We start from the raw sequence: 19008 nt of genomic DNA on the forward strand, positions 1-19008 counted from the left end.
ATTTTTACCCTATATAATATTGTTATAACAACTCATAAGTTTCAAATTGAAGTAACGTCAACATCTTGGGTCGTACAACGTGTGAAACATGTACACACCCCTTACTAGTTTTGAGGTTTTTAGAGAGTGAAAAATACATAAGAGGACCCATTTATGTCTGCAAATGGAAGTAGCTGGCTGCTGCTTCCCCCAAATTATTGTCGTGGCTCATAATTCATATGCATTGCTACAGGGAAAGATTCCCTTACTTCTCCATTGGACCATTTACTGCTGTCTTTACGATAAGATCGTCCTTTCATCTGCTTGTCCTTTGGTTCTTATATCATAGATACTCCTGCCCGTTTTGTCATAGGATTAGTGTTTATCCCGGTATAAAATTTGGGGTTAATTTTGTTCCGTGTTTAGTTGTGTGAGAATTAGCTAAAATAAAAATAAAATTTATGCTAAAACTATGAGATTGTAAATCCCACATAGAAGATGAAGTTGTTTATCCTAATTATAATCTTGAGATAATCTTGTTGTGAATCGACCCCTTAAGAGTTAGTTCAGACTCGATACTTGCAGATACAACCCTCTTCATAACAACTTCATTTGTTCCAGACTTTTTTAGCTGTTATAGATAATTATGACATAGTATAAAAATTGATTCCATAAAAACTTAGCTTGCATTAACTGGCTATTATTTAGCGATACTATTACGAAGCTATTATTTAGCGATACTATTACGGAGAGATCTGCCTGTATTTCTTATAGGCGGCGGCTATCTCTTCGTTGCCACCTTAAGCCTCAATATCTGGGTGTTATTTAAATTATAACAAGTGGTGACTTTTGTGGCCCTGTATTTAGAAGTTATAATTAGTCACTTTCTCAAAATTAAAATGTCTTCAGACCAAGTGGCCATTTCAGAAGTTCAGATCATTAATTTAATATTAAAAATAGATGGCCGACTTCTAAAATACAAGGTTATCAAAACTACTTGTGCAAACTGAAAATCAGTCCAATTTCTAGATCATGTGATCCTTGCCTAAAGGACTAGTCTCAAAATCTGATTTCTGTGGTTTATACTTAAAGCAGAAGATCAGAGAAATTCGGTTAGAATTTAAATTCTTATTCAACATGTGAACAATCATACTGAATTTATCATCATCTACAGTGCATTACTGCAGAGAATGGAAAGAATTGGAATTTTAGTACGATTGGCATGACCATTTTATCGGAAATAACCTCTTTGTCCTATCGGGTAGGGGTAAGGTCTGCGTACACGTTACCCTCCCGAGACCCCACTTTGTGAAATTTTACTGGGTAGTTGTTGTTGGCATGACCATTTTATCTGAAGTCTGAATAATTTACTGAACATTGTAAAATGCTTTTTTTTAGTTTATTCATTAAAAGCAAAGTATTTTTTTTTGGGTTTCCCACCCGGTGTCTGATACCCGCATTGGGACCCGACTAACCGGAAAGTTCTACATTGGGTAAAGCGCTTCTTAGCAAAGGCGACTCCATACCCAGAGCTCGAACCCGAGACCTCTGGTTAAGTATTAAGGAGTACTTACCATTCCACTACAACCCTCGTTGGTAAAGCAAAGTAGTTCATCAGGTCTACAAGGCTAGTCATCTGAAAATGAAAAGTGGACTTAATTTATTCTAAGACTACTAGTCATCAAATGAAAGCCTCCTCCAAACAGAATGTAAGTTACAGGAAAATGCAAAGAAAATTGTGCTTAATATACAGGAATTTACTCTGCCAAAAATCTGCCAGATTTCTGAAAAATCAAAAGTCTATTGAGATCTCATCCTCTTCTCTAAGTTCTTTTTACCTGTATCTGGTGAGTCCCTCTTTGAGACTGATGCACTGTTTCCCTTTGCCTTCCCGCTGTTGATAAACTGAGAGAAAGACAGGATAGGTGGTAACTCTGAACTCGCGGATCCATGTAAGGGTGAGACTGATGGCCTTATTGGATCTTCTGATCCAGCGTTATCATGGATTTTTTTGTCGCTAGCCTTTGGTGATACAGGCACCAAAGGATTTGATAATGCCGGAGAGCAGTTAGGTGTGAAAGTTACATTCTCAGGAGTAGAGCTGCCGAGCTTATTGACTAATTCCGTAGGACCTGCTGTAGAAAGCCACCGAGCTGTACTTGCCATTTGTGATAAATAGAAAGATTTTCCACTTTTCCCATACTTCTTATAACATTCATTTTCAAGGGAAACTGCAGATTTATCAACGTCAATCCTGCAAATAGGCAGCCAGTAAGAAAGGTGATGAGAGAGCAGAGTTTTTATATGAGAAGAAACCCCTTTTAGCTACAAATTCTGAAGGATAATACAGAAAACTCACATACCTTGAATCACTGACCAGCTGCTGGCTTTGCTTTATTGCATTTAACAATCTCTGCTTGCCTGCTTGCCTGAGTGTTTCAGCTATGGCATTCTTGTCATGTTTATTAACCTATTATTAGTAAAACAAAATGTTATCATATGCAGACAAATGTTAGTTATGCCAAATTTGGTTGGGGTTAAAAGAGGTAGCATAGAAGAGAGTGCTGGCATATGCCATTTTCCTCATTGTTAAAGCCCCCCCCCCCCCTCCCACACACACACATACACACAAAGAATGCTTTCATTTATGGTTCTCAACAATGACATATTGGGACCAGGAGAAATGAAAACCAACAAGGCCAGTTGAAAAAAGTATCAACATTATGGACACGTTTAATTAATACTACCTTAATAACAGAAATTCAAAGGAACATAAAAGGGTAAAAATATCAAGTTAAACAAAATTAACTGGTGTTTACAGTCATGAAATTAAAGGAAAGGAAAATGTGTATGCTACAGAGACTAGGATTTATATTAAGAATGGAGCTTTTGGTTATAAATACTTTAAATTTTGCGAAAATGCTCCAGAAAGTGCTAATTGACATGAGAGATGCTCCAATACATTTGTTTTCAATATAGCAGTACTTCCTACCAAAACTAAGTTCAGAAACAAAGAAGCCACCATCGCTCGAATGACCCATAAGCACTTTTAGTATAGTTTCTGCCAGTTATAACCTTGAACACAAGCAGTAGATAAGTTAGTGAATGGACCTAACCGAATTCAGAGTTAGCACAAACGGATTTCACAAGTTGAACTTTGTTACTTCCCTTTCCATCACTGAAAATCCAATTATATAGCTTAAAACAGAAAAGAAATCAAGCAAAAACTGCAGAATTTTCCAAGTTCTTTGTAGAAGGATGATTTGACTTTGTGCATTGTGAAATCGTAATGCAACCCAGTGAATGAGAAGTACTTCAACATGTAAACTAAGAACACCCTGTCAATTCAACCAAAATGTATTTATTACCAAAAAGACTTTAAAAAGCACCTGCTTATCACGGCTTTTGTTCTGATAATAATTCTCTTCTGCACGCTGCAGCATATCAATTTTATCTTGCAGCTTGAGTTTTGCAGATGTTTTTGATGAAGCGGCATTCTTTGCAGCATCCAGAGCATCTAAATATAAGTAATTCCGACTTAGCCAAGATTGAAAATCAAGAAAGGAAACAAGACAAGAAAGCTTCCAAGTGGTTTCAGTGAATGGGACCCAAAAACCTCAGTAATCAATGTACATACCATCGGATTCAGATATATCTTCTTCTGACCCACTAGCTTCAACATCACGATTCCAGAATTCTGACATTTGTCCTTCGGCATTGAAACTTGAACCGCTGAAAAGGATATAGTAAGAAGAAAAACTCCCACTATGCCTAACTGCTCAACAGTTTCATAAGAAGTTTATAATTTTTATAGTGCAAGCGACAAATAAGCAGATTCTCATACCGAAGAAGCAGTGTTTTATATTTAAGGCAAATTTGAGGTGAATTCAAACTCGGTGTTCACTAGAACATGAAACAAATTAGTCAGGTGCACAGTTCTTCTATGCCCCTGTACATAGTGTGGCACATTTGATTTTCCTTCATCTGTATTAGACGATATTGTTCTGTATGTACCTTATGGTGCTCTTGGGTGACACCATATATAGACGGGGCTTCAAAGGTGATGTTCTAGTTTCCAATATGTATAGCAGTATCTGAGGCTAGTATATATCCTAGAACTATTGAGCAACAGCAATAGACTAAAATCTAGTAGACTCACCCACTGGATGTTCTTTAACAAGCAGAGTTTTATCTTCTACCATGTAACATGAGATCGTATTCACTATATGTTGATTTACCTTGCAGAAGTATAGATTTCCATTTGGCACATATGAAGCAATGAGCATTTAGTGAAGATGATAGGAAATGCAGCAGATCCCAATTAAAGTGGTAATCCATGTTTCAGCAGTGAGATGAATGCAAAACAAGATACCTGGTCATATATATTCTTGAAGATCCAGTTCGCTGACGAAAAGCAGTTGCAGTTTTAAGTTGCTCCAAGTAACTTGTAACTAGATTAGGATGCTTGCACACATCGCACGATTTTTCACATAAAGAAGCAGGTACCTACTTTTAAAGACAATACAAACATGATGTACATAAGACATTAAAAACATCATCTTGCAGTTACCATTTGAAAAGGACTGTTAATAATCACGATGAATATACCATCTCTCCAAAGCTTTCAAGTATCATTTTCCTACGACAGCCAGACCCTTCACAATACTCAACCATCTGAACGCATTTCATAGACAAGATTATATAAAGTCAATGCAAGAAGAATCATGTTAGTTATAATGTATGAAAAGCTCATCAAAAAAATTAAATTTGAGTTTACAAAAGAAAAAGGGACCTGGTTGAAGTCGTCAAGGGACTTCTTAGAGGATTTATCTTGCAAACTTGAGGAGTCATCCTTATTCCTTTTAGTATTACGTAAGATAAACTCCTGCAATATGGTTACAACATGTGACTAATTCAAATACTAGTAGCAAGATTGAGAAAGAAAGATTAAAAGGAAAAATCAACTCAGTTTAGGTGATTCAACCATTTTCCTACGGTCGTCCATTCCATAATACAGTACACTTCTGGAAGGCAACTGATCACGTCCAGCTCTACCTGACTCTTGATAGAAGCCTTCCATTGACTTGGGAATATTGAAGTGACAGACCACTCTGACATCCTTTCTATCTATACCCTATAATAATGAAAAACATATAAGCTCTGTATAATCGTTGTCAAGATTGCTATCAACAGTTATCCTGGAAAATGGAATCAAGATATTTTGAGCTATTACATGCATACCATCCTGCAATGGAATCAAGATCTCAGCAGTTGTTTGTGCCTCAGGTGCTCCATTGTTTTCCAGAAGCAATAAAACAGAAAGGCAAGACACCCCGAATCAGAAGGAACGGGAAGTATAGAGAATCATGTGACTCAAATCCATTGCTTAGAGGCTACTTAAAGAATTATCTGTTTCTGCAAGAGAACTCTTACCCAAAAGCTACAGTTGCTACCACCACTTGTGTTTTTGAAGAAATCCAGTCATCTAAGACAGAGCTCCGCATTTTACTGTTCAACCCGGCATGATATGCTAGTAGTAAGGCAATGTACATCAGTAAAACGCATTAAAGACAATTGCATAGAATTTAACTGAGCCATTCCTTACCCGCACAAGAAATGCCGCTGCTGGTTAGATGGATCGCAAGATCATCACACATAGTACGTTCCAGGCAGTAAATAATGGCGCAAACATTTCCACAAGATTTTAGTAATTTACACACATCATCATATGGATCATCTAAAAGGTCTTTATAGCGAACTGCAAAATAGAGATATATGATCAGGTATGTAATCGCAAAAGTGATGACAGATACGGTAGATAACCTGATAGTTAAAAGTAGGCCCCAATAGAAAAGTTTGAGGTATAGTATGGTGATGACTCATGAATGATACAGTAAATAACCTGATACTTAAAAGAGTGATGAGTGACACGGTACATAACCTGATAGTTAAAGGTAATAGGATACATGATTTCCCCAGAATTTAGAGCATATAAATGACCATAGATATTTTATCTGATACACACAGCTGCATACAACATATAAAGGATAAATGCAGCAAATTAGGTTTACACAGCATTTGGTCCCATGATTTTAAACTAAAAGCTACAGAATCATATATGGCCATTTTGAATCCCCCTTCCCCTCAGTTTTTAAAAGCCAGAAGAAAATTTAAAGAAGTAAAAGCAAAAAAATGAATTGTACTATATACTGTTGAAAGCTGATTCCTCATAGATTTAAGAGTTGGCAGTCAAAGAAATTGATTGGTGACTGGCTGTTCATTAATTACATATCAAAACATTTGCACTTTGTCAAGGAATAGAGATCCTTGGAGCTGACCTTCATAATAGATATTTGGCCGGTTGAACGACGATTTCAAGACTAGAGGGCTTTGCAAATTCAATGATTCTATGACATCTTTCTGAACTCTGCAGAGAAAGGAAAAGGTCCGAGAAAATGAACAGAGCATGGTTCTTCAATGATCATTTCAAAATAAGCAGCAAGGAACTGTTAATTAGAAAATCGTTAAAATTATATTTGGCAGGGGGAAAGAAAAAGCCAGAGGAAGTAAGATCACATATAATTCCTGTTACAATGAGATTGATCTTCATTGACATAAATCGTAATTACAGTCAAACCTCTCTATAACAGCCTCGTTTGTTTCGAATATTTTTGGATGTTATAGCGAAGTGCTGTTATATAGAACATATATTATAACATAACATGAAATTTGGTTCCGGAAAAACTTGGCTTTTATAGTGAAGTATTGTTATATAAGGATGTTGTTATAGAGAGGTCTGAGTGTACTTCCTTCTCTAGCAAAATGCACATAAGCAAACTTACTTAGGGACAGCAGTTGCTGTCAAAGCTAATACTGGTATATTTGATAGGTGACTTCTCAGGGAGGAAAGCTTCCGATAGCTAGGCCTAAATGGGAGGAGAAAAAGTCAAGGGACCAAAAGAATTATGCAAGGATTAAATGCATAAACTTAATAAAAGAAAATGAAGATAAGAAGTTAAAAGTTGAAGAATCAAAGAGAAATGACAGCTCCAATATAGGAAACTTCCCGTTTGGCCATAGATTTTGGCTACCTTTTTCAAAAAAAAAAATTGAAAACATTGTTTGTTCATGGAATATGATCAGTTTTTTGAGAAAAAAAAAATCAAGTTCCCCAAAATTGATTTAGGGCAGTTTTTGGGTGAATTTTTTTCTTCCGCTCACAAAACTTCAACTTTTTTTCCAAATAAAATGCATGTCCAAACACAACTTCAACTTCCAAAAATTATTTTTCAACGCAACTTCAAAAACACTTTTTTCAAGTTTCAACGAAATTTATGTCCAAACGCAAGCAGTTATAGCTAAAAGGTAGAAAGGATAATAGTGAGTAGTAACATTAAGCTAAAGATCCCACTTGAAATGAGTATATGCACATTATAACGGTAAGGCCAATGGGCCTTTGGATTGGAAAGTGTCATTTTGGAACTAGAATGCAAGCATCAAAGAAAGCACTAAATGGCATAACCTTTGTTGTGTTTTTTTCCAATGCACTTGAACATGCAAAATTTGAGGATGAGAAAGGAGGTGAGATGTCTCAGGCATTTAACACAAAGAGTACAGTGGCACTGGATGTTCCAGAAAAATGATCTTAAAATCTATTTTTTATATTGGAACATACTATCATGGGAAAATTATTCTAATTTACAAGCTCAGAGAACCATTAATAAAGCCCATAACATGTCCATAAAATAAACCTTATATTAGCCAAAAAGGACAAAAGAGTGTATTAAATTAATCGCAACTACCAACAACCACGATAGAAGGAGACATATGTGGATTGGGAATTCACCTAAAGTCATGGCCCCAGGTAGAGATGCAATGTGCCTGGATTTTTTTAAAGGAATGATATTAACAGATAAATAGTAAGAGAAACTTCTGACAGAAGTAAATGGAGATGGAGTTAAACCTCATCAATGGCAATGAGATTCAGCAATCCTCTGGCATGAATCTTTGTCAGCTTTGACATAAATCCGGATGTTGCAATTAGTTCTGGTGTCACATACAGTAACCTTACAGCTGGCTTCCCAGATTCCAGGTCCTCGTATATCTAAGATTCAAGAAGAAAATGCAGTTATATACATGTGTTGGACCCTTATGTTTCGGTCCACGGTCTGAAATGCGTTTAAAAGCATTGGCCACACTTCAAATCGTTGATGACTGATACCTCTAGGGCACCTTTATAGTGAACCTTATGAAACGCACATGGAACTTTTGAATCGACACCAATAAAATAGAGCAATCATCCTTAAAGGTATGAGGTGGATGATAAGGAAATTAAATGACCTGTCCAAACACTCAAAAACAGCAAGCTCGTATTATGGTTACAGAAGTGGTTATAACAGAGTAGCTTACTCCAAAGATGGATGTGAGGACAGATGTTCACTACTACTACAAGAAAGCCGCCCTGTATCTTCTAAAGTGGCCCGTCACTTCTCATAAGTAAGGTTAGATATGTTTAAAAGAGGGAAAAACAAAAGGAAAGTGGAAACTCTCAGAAGATATATCTTTTAATTCCTTTAGTTTATCCCCTTAAGAAAACTTCAACACATGACTGATACTAAAGGATTTCCCAGAAATTGTATTCGCAAAATCACCCCTACGAGTGCTTTTTCAAGCATAAAGAGATATGAACATGCAAATAACTGAACTTCTAAAGGAAAAGAGAGCTCACGGCTAAGGTCATAATCAACCAGGACTCATACTCCACCTGTCCCATTTTAGGGATTATTGTGTAACTGCAGACGAATTTAATAAGGTAATTGGCTTGTATATTGCTGAAGTATAAAAATAAAAATAATGGTTGACAGGTCAGTGTAAGGGGATAAACATCACATCGTTACTGAAAACAGTATCACTTAAGCACATAACCTAAATTACTAATCCTTTGTATATCTTGGTCTTCCTGACACTAAATTCCAATCATCTTAGCACATCCCAAAAGCATGTGTTCAATATAAGTTGATGGAAAATGATCAAATATCTAGGCAAATGGGATAGGAAGAAAGTGATCCCTGTCAATCATGCTGATTAAAGGACTCAAGAAATCAGCAGCACTATAAAGCCTCAACCGTAAGCTACACCTCTCTTTTCTCCATTATAATGTAATGTATCAGAAGGTTCATACAGACTACAAATAACTTTGTTTTGACTATTATGAAACTGGCATGAGATTGTAGATAAAAACATAATTTTTATCGAAAGAGTATTTTCAAAATCAACTATCAGTCACTAATCTCACTCCCACAATAACTTGACCACGCTTCAGAAGCTTAGACTTGAAATATCTCTACGAATGTATTAACTTATCCCTATTTACCTTATTTTTCACTTGTACTGTCTGGGTTGATGAAAGAAATTCAGCAGGAATCCCTTTTTCTTTCAATGTTGACACTTGATTTTCCTAAGCAAGAAAAGGGAAAATTAGAAGACAAAACTATGAAAGTAAATAAACATAAAACCAGAAGCAAGATTCTTATATCATACTTACCATGAGAGCTGAGAACAAATGGCAAAACGATGAAAGGAGTCAGTAATGTGTACTATAATTTGCAAGTGAACGAGAAAAATAGTATAGCTTGTGCTTTCTTCATAAGGTAAAGCCAAAAAAAGATAATAGAAAGCACCTATCAAAGGGCTAACAACAAGCACAATTCCTGGTTTTGCCAAAGCGGGGATCTGATAGCACATGGACTTCCCTCCACCAGTTGGCATAAGGCAAAAGCAATCCCTTCCTGTGTAATTTTCACATATTATTAGCACAGTAGAGAGATATCAGATCACACTACATCCCAAATGATAAAACCATACTTAACCAGCAGAAAACAAAAAGATTAGTAAGAGAAAACTAAGAACCAGAAGGAATACAACCAAAATAAAAAGAGTACAATGAGTACAAAACGAATGCCACACACAAGAAAATGCTTAAGGTAGAAATTCTATAACTATAATATTATACCACAAAAATCATGGTTTTCTAACTCAATGCAAAAAGATGCTCAACTTTGCGAATGTGAAAAGAACCTTACCTGATAAAACAGCTTCAATAGCATCCAATTGTTTCCCCCTGAAATTGGAATGTCCAAAGTGCCATCTCAAAAGCTTGACTAAAGCTTCCTTCCCAATCACCTGCTTCTGAGGTCCACAATTACTTTGTAGTGGTAATGGTGATTTCTTCATTTCCACCACCAAACCTGCAACAACACCCAGTGCTTTATTACAACTTGTCTTGTATCTTAATACTCTTGCCCATAAAATTCACTGTGGAGCTAGCCCGAATACCCCCATATTTATTTATTTATTTATTTATTTTGAAATAAACCCTAAAATGCCCAAAATTGTAACTGTGAAATTATTCACCTCATATTGGGCAATAACAGACAGCACCAATACACACACACACACTACAAGCACGCAAAACCAAGGGCGGAGCTAGAGTGCTGGGAGCAGGTTCGGTCGAACCCATTAGTTTTGGTTCGAACCACGTATTTGTCTTAAAAAGTATATTAAATATGTATAAATTATTAACTTAGAACCTAGTAACCTAAAATGATTAGAATTTCAAACCCATAATATTGAAATACGGACTCCGCCTCTGCGCAAAACGCACAATTTTTAAATGAAATAGAAACACTCAGGCAATGCCTAGTAGAAGAGCTAGAAAATAGCACTACATCGAAATGAGACATTAAAATTCTATATAGATTCTAAAGAACTAATAAATGGACAAACAAAAATTATTGAAGTGTAAATGATAATCAGAAGATCGTAATGGATAATTCAAACATCAATTTGCATGAGATGAAACTGAACCTTGATTAGATAAACTCCAGCAAAAGAAGCCGAACGGAGGGTTTTGCCGGGAAAACGGAGAGTATATATATAAATGAGAATGGAAGAAATGGGGAATTTGAAACAAGGGTTGTGATTTGTAATTCGGCTATTAATCAGGGGTACTTTAGACAATTGGAATTTCAGTATAGCTGGCTTTGTCCCCCGAGGGCAACTTGGTCCCTTGAAAACGGTTATTTCCAATTACAACCCCTAAAGTTAGGACAAACTAAAAAGTGAGAGTAGAATATTTTGAATTTAGTTTTAAATTTAACAATAGCAAATTGTAATTTGAATAAGGACCTTGAAATAATTATCAACGGTTTAGCAGGTGACTTATCTTTCCTGAGCCGAGGGTATACTGAAAAAATAGTCTCTTTACCTTCTTAAAGGTATGGGTAAGGTATGCGTACTCTCTACCTTTCCCAGACTCTACTTATGAAACTACACTGCGTATGCTATTATTGTTATTGTTTAGCATGCGACTGAGCAATTGAAAATCTTAGATATACTTCTAAATAATTAAAAAGGTCTAAATATATCTTGATATGGCTTCCTCCATTAGCATGAGAAGTATGGGCTTATGCAAAATATTTCGAAATGGATAAGCTGTCACTACACATATAGGATGACATTGAAAGTATGGTTTTAGTTTCCTAGAGGTGCTTATCAAGGCGAGCGCCAATTTTTTTAGGTGGTGATACCTGGTTTCCGCCTCACCTAAGGTCCGACTAACATAATAGATAGGGAATTGTGTACCTTGTTCTTCTTGGACCAAGACTCCACTCACCACGACCTCCGATACTGCTAAATACAAGTAAAGTTGCTCGTCCGCCTTTGGCGTGTGAAGCAGTGGCGAGCTCGATAAGTACCATTTTTGTTCTTCCAAGGCCTATTGGTATTCCAGAGTCCACGTGAAGTTGTTCTTCTTCTTCAGTAACAAGAAGAATCAGTGACTCTTTTCTGATGATCTCGAGTAGAATCGTCCCAGGGTAGCTATGCACGCAGTTAACCTTTGCACGATTTTTACGTTGTCCACTACTGTGATGTCCTCATTAGCTTTGATTTTATCGGGGTTGATATCGATTTCTCGATTGGATATCATGAAGCCAAGAAACTTGCATGAGCTGACCCTGAATGCATATTTTTCTAGGTTGAGCTTTATGTTGTACCTTTTCGGTATATTGAAAGTTTCCTGCAAATGCTTCAAATGGTCATCTGTTCGCAGGGACTTAACTAATATGTCATCAATATAAACCTCCATTGATTTTCTTATTTATTCTTCGAACATCCAGTTTACTAGGCGTTGATAAGTTGCACCAGCCTTTTTTAGTCTGAATGGCATTAAATTATAGCAATAAGTGTCGTACTTAGTAATAAACGAGGTCTTTTCCTGTTCTTCAAGGTTTATCTGTATTTGGTTGTACCCAGAGTAGGCATCGAGAAAACTAAGGATCTTGTGGCCGACCGTGGCATCGATCATGCGATTGATGTTAGGCAAAGGAAAAGAATTCTTGGGACATGCTTTATTCAGGTCTTTATAGTCTACGCACATTCTAAGTTTATTCCCCTTCTTGGGGAGTATTACTACGTTTGCTAACCAGTCGGGATATTTTACTTCCCGAATGGATCCTATTTTAAGAAGTTTGGTTACCCCATCCTTGATGAAAACATGTTTGACCGCGGATTGGGGTCTTCTTTTTTGCTTCATCGGATGGAACTTTGGATCCAGGCTTAGTTTATGAGTGGTGATTTCCGATGTAATCCATGTCATATCGAGACGGGACCAAGCAAAGAAATTCATGTTAGCTTTAAGGAATTGAATAAGTTTTCCCCTGATCCCGGGGGCTAGCCCCGTGCCCGGGTATACTTTTCGCTCAGGCTGATATTCGGCCAATGTGATTTGCTCCAGATCTTCGACCGTTGGCTTGGTGGCATCGGAATCATCGAGGACAATGAAAGATCGAGGGACCCCATAGTCATCATCCTCGTCAATCCCCTACTTCTCCGATTGGGTCGAGGCCGGTGTTCGTGGTTGTTATTTAACCTCATGCTTTCCCTCCGAACTTGACCTTTTCATTGACGAGAGCGCCGATATCGGTGTCACTTTGTTGATGGCAAACATTTTCTTGGCGGTGGGTTGCTCCCCGTAGACTGTTTTGACTCCCTCTAGTGTTGGGAACTTCAGAACCTGGTGAAGGGTTGAAGGCACTGCCCTCATGTTATGGATCCACGTCTCCCGAATTAGGCATTATACCTCATATCGCTCTCAATCACATGGAACTTCGTTTCTTGGATGGTACCAGCCACATTTACTAGCAAAGTTATCTCGCCTTTGGTAGTTTCACACGCCATATTGAAGCCGTTTAGAACTCAGGCCGCGGGTACAACTTGATATTGTAGGCCGATCTGTTCTACGACCCTCGATCGAATTATGTTGGCCGAGCTACCTGGATCAATCAACACAATTTTATCTTGAGTCTTATTCATAAGTACATATATTACCAGTGCATCGTTGTAGGGTTATTCGATCCCTTCTGTATACTTGTCATTGAAAGACTAGGAAGGTCCCTTCTAGTAAGTAATCCCGAGTTCGCTTCTCCCTTGTGATCGACCTTGGTGCGTTTAAATAGTGGTCCTTGAGGATTATAGACCCATCCAATGACCATGTGAATCACTTGTTATGGCTCTTCTTGCTCGTTCTGTCTGTTTAAATCTCTGTTTTTGAAGTGATTCTTGGCCCGATCACTTAAGGATTCCCGAAGGTGCCCCTCGTTGAATAATCGGCTACTTCATCCCTTAGTTGTCTACAATCTTTTATTTTATGGCCATGGGTACCATGATTCTTGCATATTTGGTTTGGATTTCACTGGGCCGGATCGGTCTACAGAGGTCGAGACCATATGGTATCTTTGATACGTCCGATGGCCGATACGATAGCGGATACATCTACGTTGAAGTTATATTCCGATAATCGCGGTGCTTCTTTGGGACCAGCATCCCTGTCGAAACCCCTTGCTCATGAGTCCCCGTGAACTTTGACCTCGATCATTTCTCTTCTCATTCCATGCAAAATTTCGCCTAGATCCGGTGCCTCTACAGTCTCCATTACACGGTTGGTATTGATCCCTATTCGACCTTGGCTCTCAGTCGATATCCCTTTTAACTCTATCCACGAGCCTGCTAGGATAAACTGACCCAGGAGGAGCCCCCAGTTGATCATCCTTGTGAGCACGTGATTTTTGCTTCACGAAAAAACTACTCCAAAAGAAATCGAAAATTAAAACAATTTTCCTTGGTGTACAATTTTTAGAATTTGCGTGGCATTTTTGGATAATTATTTGTGTTTTTATCTGTGAATGTTTATCCTGTTTTAATTAATTAAAATACAAAAACAAAAATATGTTGCATGCATATTTAGGATTTGATTGTGCATTTAGGAACTAATCGAACCATAATTTGGTTTTAAAAGAAGAAAATCACAAAAATATGCATTTAGTCTATTTTATGTCATTTAAAGTGTGCCATCGTGTGATTTTATTTTAATTAAATGTTTTAACTTGTGTGCTAATTGTTGTTAAGAGTTAATTAATATTTTGTAGTTTAATTTTGGTTTTACAATTTATTTTTAGAATTTTTGTTAATTATTAATTAAAAGAAGAAAATGAAAAGAGTTCAAAATATAAGGCAAATCGGATTTGGGCCAAAATTTTAGACCAAAAATCAGGCCCAAACATTCAAAAGACCTGGTCCATTTCAGCCAGTCCCTCAGAAGACTCGAACGACGTCGTTTCTGAGTCTCAAATCTGGGCCGTTGATTTGTTTCAATCAAACGGTCTTGTTCAGCCCCTGCATAATTGAAACGACGTCATTCTAGGTGATCAGTTCTGAGCCGTTCATCTATCTTGATCCAACGGCCTCAAGGCCTCCTCTATACCCGACCCATTTTCACCCAAGGTCGGCCCAATTTCGTATAGAGACCAAACGGTGTCGTGCCATTAAATGAAACGATCCAGGACGTCGATCGTGCTTGATCGAACGGCCAAGATCAAACAACCTCGCCCCTATATAAACTCAACCTCCTACCCCAGCCCCCCTAACCAAACACCCTCCCTCGTCTTCCTGTTCATCGTCTCAACTCAGAGACTGAACCAAACACCCCTCACCGAAACCCTAGCCTCCATGACACCCCACTGCCTAAAACCCGGCGGCAACAACGCCGCCGGTCACCAAATCAACACCATAAGACCATCAGACCACCCTTGCTCCAAATATGTTAACCATCTGGCTCGAATCTTCCTGAAACTCCTCGAATCTTCATTTGAAGATTCGAGCCAAACATGAACCTACCCCAATCCACTCCAAATTCATACTAGGCAAACCCCAGATCTCCCTCATACCATAAATGACTTTGGTTCCGTTCAAATCTGCCTAAAAACGTTCGAACCCTAAATCGAAAACCAGGAACCCTAGAAATTCCGAATCATGGAATCCATCCAAATTAAGTGAGGATTTTGGGTCTAATCGACCTTAATCGAAGTGTTCTCAGTTGAGAACACTTCGACTAAGGTCTGTTCGACCTTAAAGTGTCCGAGTCCGAGTTCGAGCCTGGGTCAGTATAGTTCTGATGTTCTGAGGTATTTATCTTTTTCCCTTGTTATGTGTTCATGTTATTTTTTATCTGTGTATCTGTTTAGTTTTGTTTTGTTGATTTTTCCATTCTTTATCAATTCATCTTCTTATCTCTAGTGACCTTTTTATTTGGTCGATTTTTCTGTTTGTTGATTAATTGTACCTGTTATAAACTACACATTCGATTTGATTAATATTGTCGATAATTAGTTTCATAAGTCCCCTGTTTTGTCCAAAGCCATGAATCACTTTGTTTGTATGTTTGATTTTGTTTGTTGTTACCAATTGTGTATGTATAATCGATTAATAAGTTGCGTCGATTAATTAGTTTCCTGTTAGTCCCTGTCCATGTTCTTGTCATTGTTACTTGAATGTTGTCTATTTCTGAGTAATTGTTGTCAATTGTTGTAGGCAATCGTTTAATCAGTTATCATCGATTAAGTCAAGTTTTATCAGTAGTTTCGTAAAATGATTAGGTCGAATGTTGTGTGTGCTTGATCTGTGGACATTTAGCTTCAGGGCATTGTCAATAGGCTGACAATGAACCTGCATTCATGTTACCTATATTCATGTTCATTTTTAGTTCAATTTTCAGTTTCAATGTTAATGGTTCTGCTGAGTTCTGTGTGGTGTTAATATGATTTAAATTCAGTTCATTTGTGTCAATTGGAATTCAACCTTAATCATTCAGTTTGTTAGGAGAATTGGTTATAGCTGTTAATCAAATTAGTTTTAGTTAATTGTTAGTTGAGCAGATTTTAGAATCAAAAGTTTTAATATATTTGAATAGTTGTATTAAGGGGGGCAGTAATATTAAGTGGTTTCAGGGGTGATTTGGGAATGAAACAGTTAGAATAATATGTTAATGTTAGTGTTTTGTTAGTGGGATGTTGGTGTCTATAAATTATTGTGGTAATGGGGAACAAAAGGGAATGGGGGAGGGGGGGGGGTTGAAAATAAGGAAAAGTTTTCCTTAGTGGATTTTAAGTGAAAAATTTCAGATTTAGTGGGAGAAAGGGGGGTCGGGCAGTAGGTTTAAAAGGTAAGGCATGTCTGTATAAGAGGGGGACATTTTTTCAGAGAAAGGAGAGGAATTTTGGAGAGTTTAAGAGTGAATGAAAGCGAAACTTTGAAGAAAGGAAAACATTCATAGTTCAAGTTAAAAACCTGCTGGATTTTATCATCAGAATTCAGTAATTTTAAAGTTGAAATAGGCTGACTTTCAAACTAAAATAATTGTTTGGCATTGTTGGTTTTCAAGTAGTATTTCCTGAAGTGTGCTATTGGACATCTGTTACTGTTTTATTGCTATTTCAGGGTTTTGCTCCATTGGTTCTCGGGACTGCTGGTTGACGGATTTTGTTCCGTTGGTTTTAAGTTGCTTGTTGGTTATTGTTGCTGTTGTCTGCTACTGATCTACTAATCCTCACTTTTTTCTTCTGTTCTATTATCAGGTACACTACTTTGAATCACCTCGATGTTTGATTATTGAAGTTGAAATAAAATGGACAGAAGATTTCTGTATTTAACTATAGAATAATTGTATTGTAGTTAGATATTAGTTATGTGTTTCATGTTGTATGAAAGGTAGAGGCATGTAGTATTAAAACTATTTTTGTAAGATCACTGATTAACAGCTAGATAGGGCATAACGTTAGATACAGACCTAAGATCCTTGAAATGACGTGAATATTAGTCAATACAGTATGCATGTTTAATTTGAGCAGAATTGTTAGATTGTTGAACTATTGGACGTATTTCTGTAAGAATTGCATAGTTATCAATTTTAGTTTTGCTAATTCATATATTTAAAAAAATGTAGCTTCAGAATCACATCCAACTCGAATTGGTAATTAGTTAATGTGGTGAATCGATTTAATTGGTTGGTAAAATCTAGCTTTGAACTTGTGAATATTGGAATAGAAGTAACTTGAAGTTTGTGATTTTTTTTTTTTGGATCTTGTTAGTAACAAAGATCCGTAAGTGTTAGGCAAATATAATTGGTTAGTAATTTCGTATAATCCGTAGGCTTGATATATTTGAAGTGCGATTCAATGTAGTAATGCTAAGAACACTAATCCAACAGGTTATTTAAGTTAATGATCAAGCTTAAGTAAACTTTCGTAATCATTAGTAATTAAGTTTGGCTTAGTTTCAAGTAATTGAAAACAATTAGTTCCAACGTTTCATTTCATCTAACAGTGTGGGTTTAAATTAGTTATAGGATAATTAGTTTCTTTTGAATATATATATTGTTTGTCAATTCCGTATTTATTTATAATTTCAATTTCAGTAGTATTGGCCTATAGAATAAGGCATGAAATAATCTCCTTTTACGCAAGTTTGATTGCAATTTTCCGGTTGCGTTTGCTTTAATCCGATAAATAAGTGATGGCCTTTTCAAGCATGTAATTAACTATGATTTTTCTATTTTATTTTAGAGATAAACTTAAATATAAAATGTAGACACTTTAGGAATGTCCTTTTAAAAATAAAAGAGGCGTGCCTTGCCAAAATAAAATGTACAAGCGGCGAGGCCCTCTATTTTTAATAACTATCTAGCTTTCGGGAGAGGCCGTTTAGCGAATATCCACGGCCTTCACCGAATTTAATAACACGATAGTCTCTTTAGGCGCATATTTAATAAAATTAATTTTCTAAATTCGGGTGCGCATTTATGTGACCCAAATCAAATCTCAACGACGTTAAATATGTTAAAAACTACGGGTGTATTTATGTGACGTGGTTCGAGACGTGCTTTAACAACGTTGTAATTCTCTTTTAAAATAATAATAATAAAAGCGGCTAAAAGTTAAAATTTGCACAAAGGTTCAAAATGTATTAAAATCAGATATATATAAGTCGAATATGACAGTTGAGCGACCGTGCTAGAACCACGGAACCCGGGAATGCCTAATACCTTCTCCCGGGTTAACAAAATTCCTTACTCGGGTTCTGGTTCGCGGACTGTTAAACAGAGTCAATTTTTTCCTCGATTCGGGATTTAAACTGGTGACTTGGGACACCATAAATCTCCCAAGTGGCGACTCTGAATTTTAAATAAAATAATCCCGTTTCGATTGTCACTTAAATTGGAAAAACTCCCTTATACACCCTTTCCCGGAGGTGTGGGCGAAAAAGGAGGTGTGACAATCCTCGACCCTAATCTTCGACTGATATTGATTATGTACATCGGCCCAAGTGATAGTTGGATATTCGATCAAATTCTGCTTCGACTGTTGTGCAGCTATGGAACTCCGAGCGTTGAGACCTTGAGTAAAAGCTTGAACAGCCCAATCATCGGTGACCGGTGGCAAATCCATTCATTTTATTTGGAATCGATATATGAATTCCCTGAGCATCTCGTTGTCTTTCTGCCTTACCTTGAAAAGGTCCGACTTTCTTGTAGCGTCCTTAATGGCTCCGGCGTGTGCCTTTACAAAAGAATTTGCAAGCATAGCAAATGAGTCAATAAATTATGTGGTAAATTATGATATCATATCATAGCACCCT

At 37.0% G+C, this 19008-nt stretch overlaps 1 protein-coding gene across 1 annotated transcript; it reads right to left on the reverse strand.

Annotated features, from left to right (window-relative positions):
* Positions 1 to 1616: 1616 nt before the first annotated feature.
* Positions 1617 to 10922, reverse strand: LOC104236135 (ATP-dependent DNA helicase Q-like 3). Its single transcript, XM_009790014.2, has 20 exons — positions 10846 to 10922; positions 10062 to 10226; positions 9660 to 9767; positions 9524 to 9531; positions 9353 to 9436; positions 7943 to 8083; positions 7826 to 7860; positions 6822 to 6905; positions 6318 to 6406; positions 5585 to 5737; positions 5413 to 5509; positions 5221 to 5224; positions 4964 to 5113; positions 4772 to 4864; positions 4588 to 4653; positions 4352 to 4485; positions 3617 to 3711; positions 3369 to 3496; positions 2343 to 2449; positions 1617 to 2233 (listed from the first exon to the last, which is right to left on the reverse strand). The coding sequence occupies exons 2-20, from the start codon at positions 10210 to 10212 to the stop codon at positions 1780 to 1782; spliced, it is 2181 nt and encodes a 726-aa protein (XP_009788316.1). The 5' UTR covers positions 10213 to 10226; positions 10846 to 10922; the 3' UTR covers positions 1617 to 1779.
* Between the last annotated feature and the right edge of the window lie 8086 nt (positions 10923 to 19008).

Source organism: Nicotiana sylvestris, chromosome 7, assembly GCF_000393655.2.
Source record: "Nicotiana sylvestris chromosome 7, ASM39365v2, whole genome shotgun sequence".
Lineage (NCBI taxonomy): Eukaryota > Viridiplantae > Streptophyta > Magnoliopsida > Solanales > Solanaceae > Nicotiana > Nicotiana sylvestris.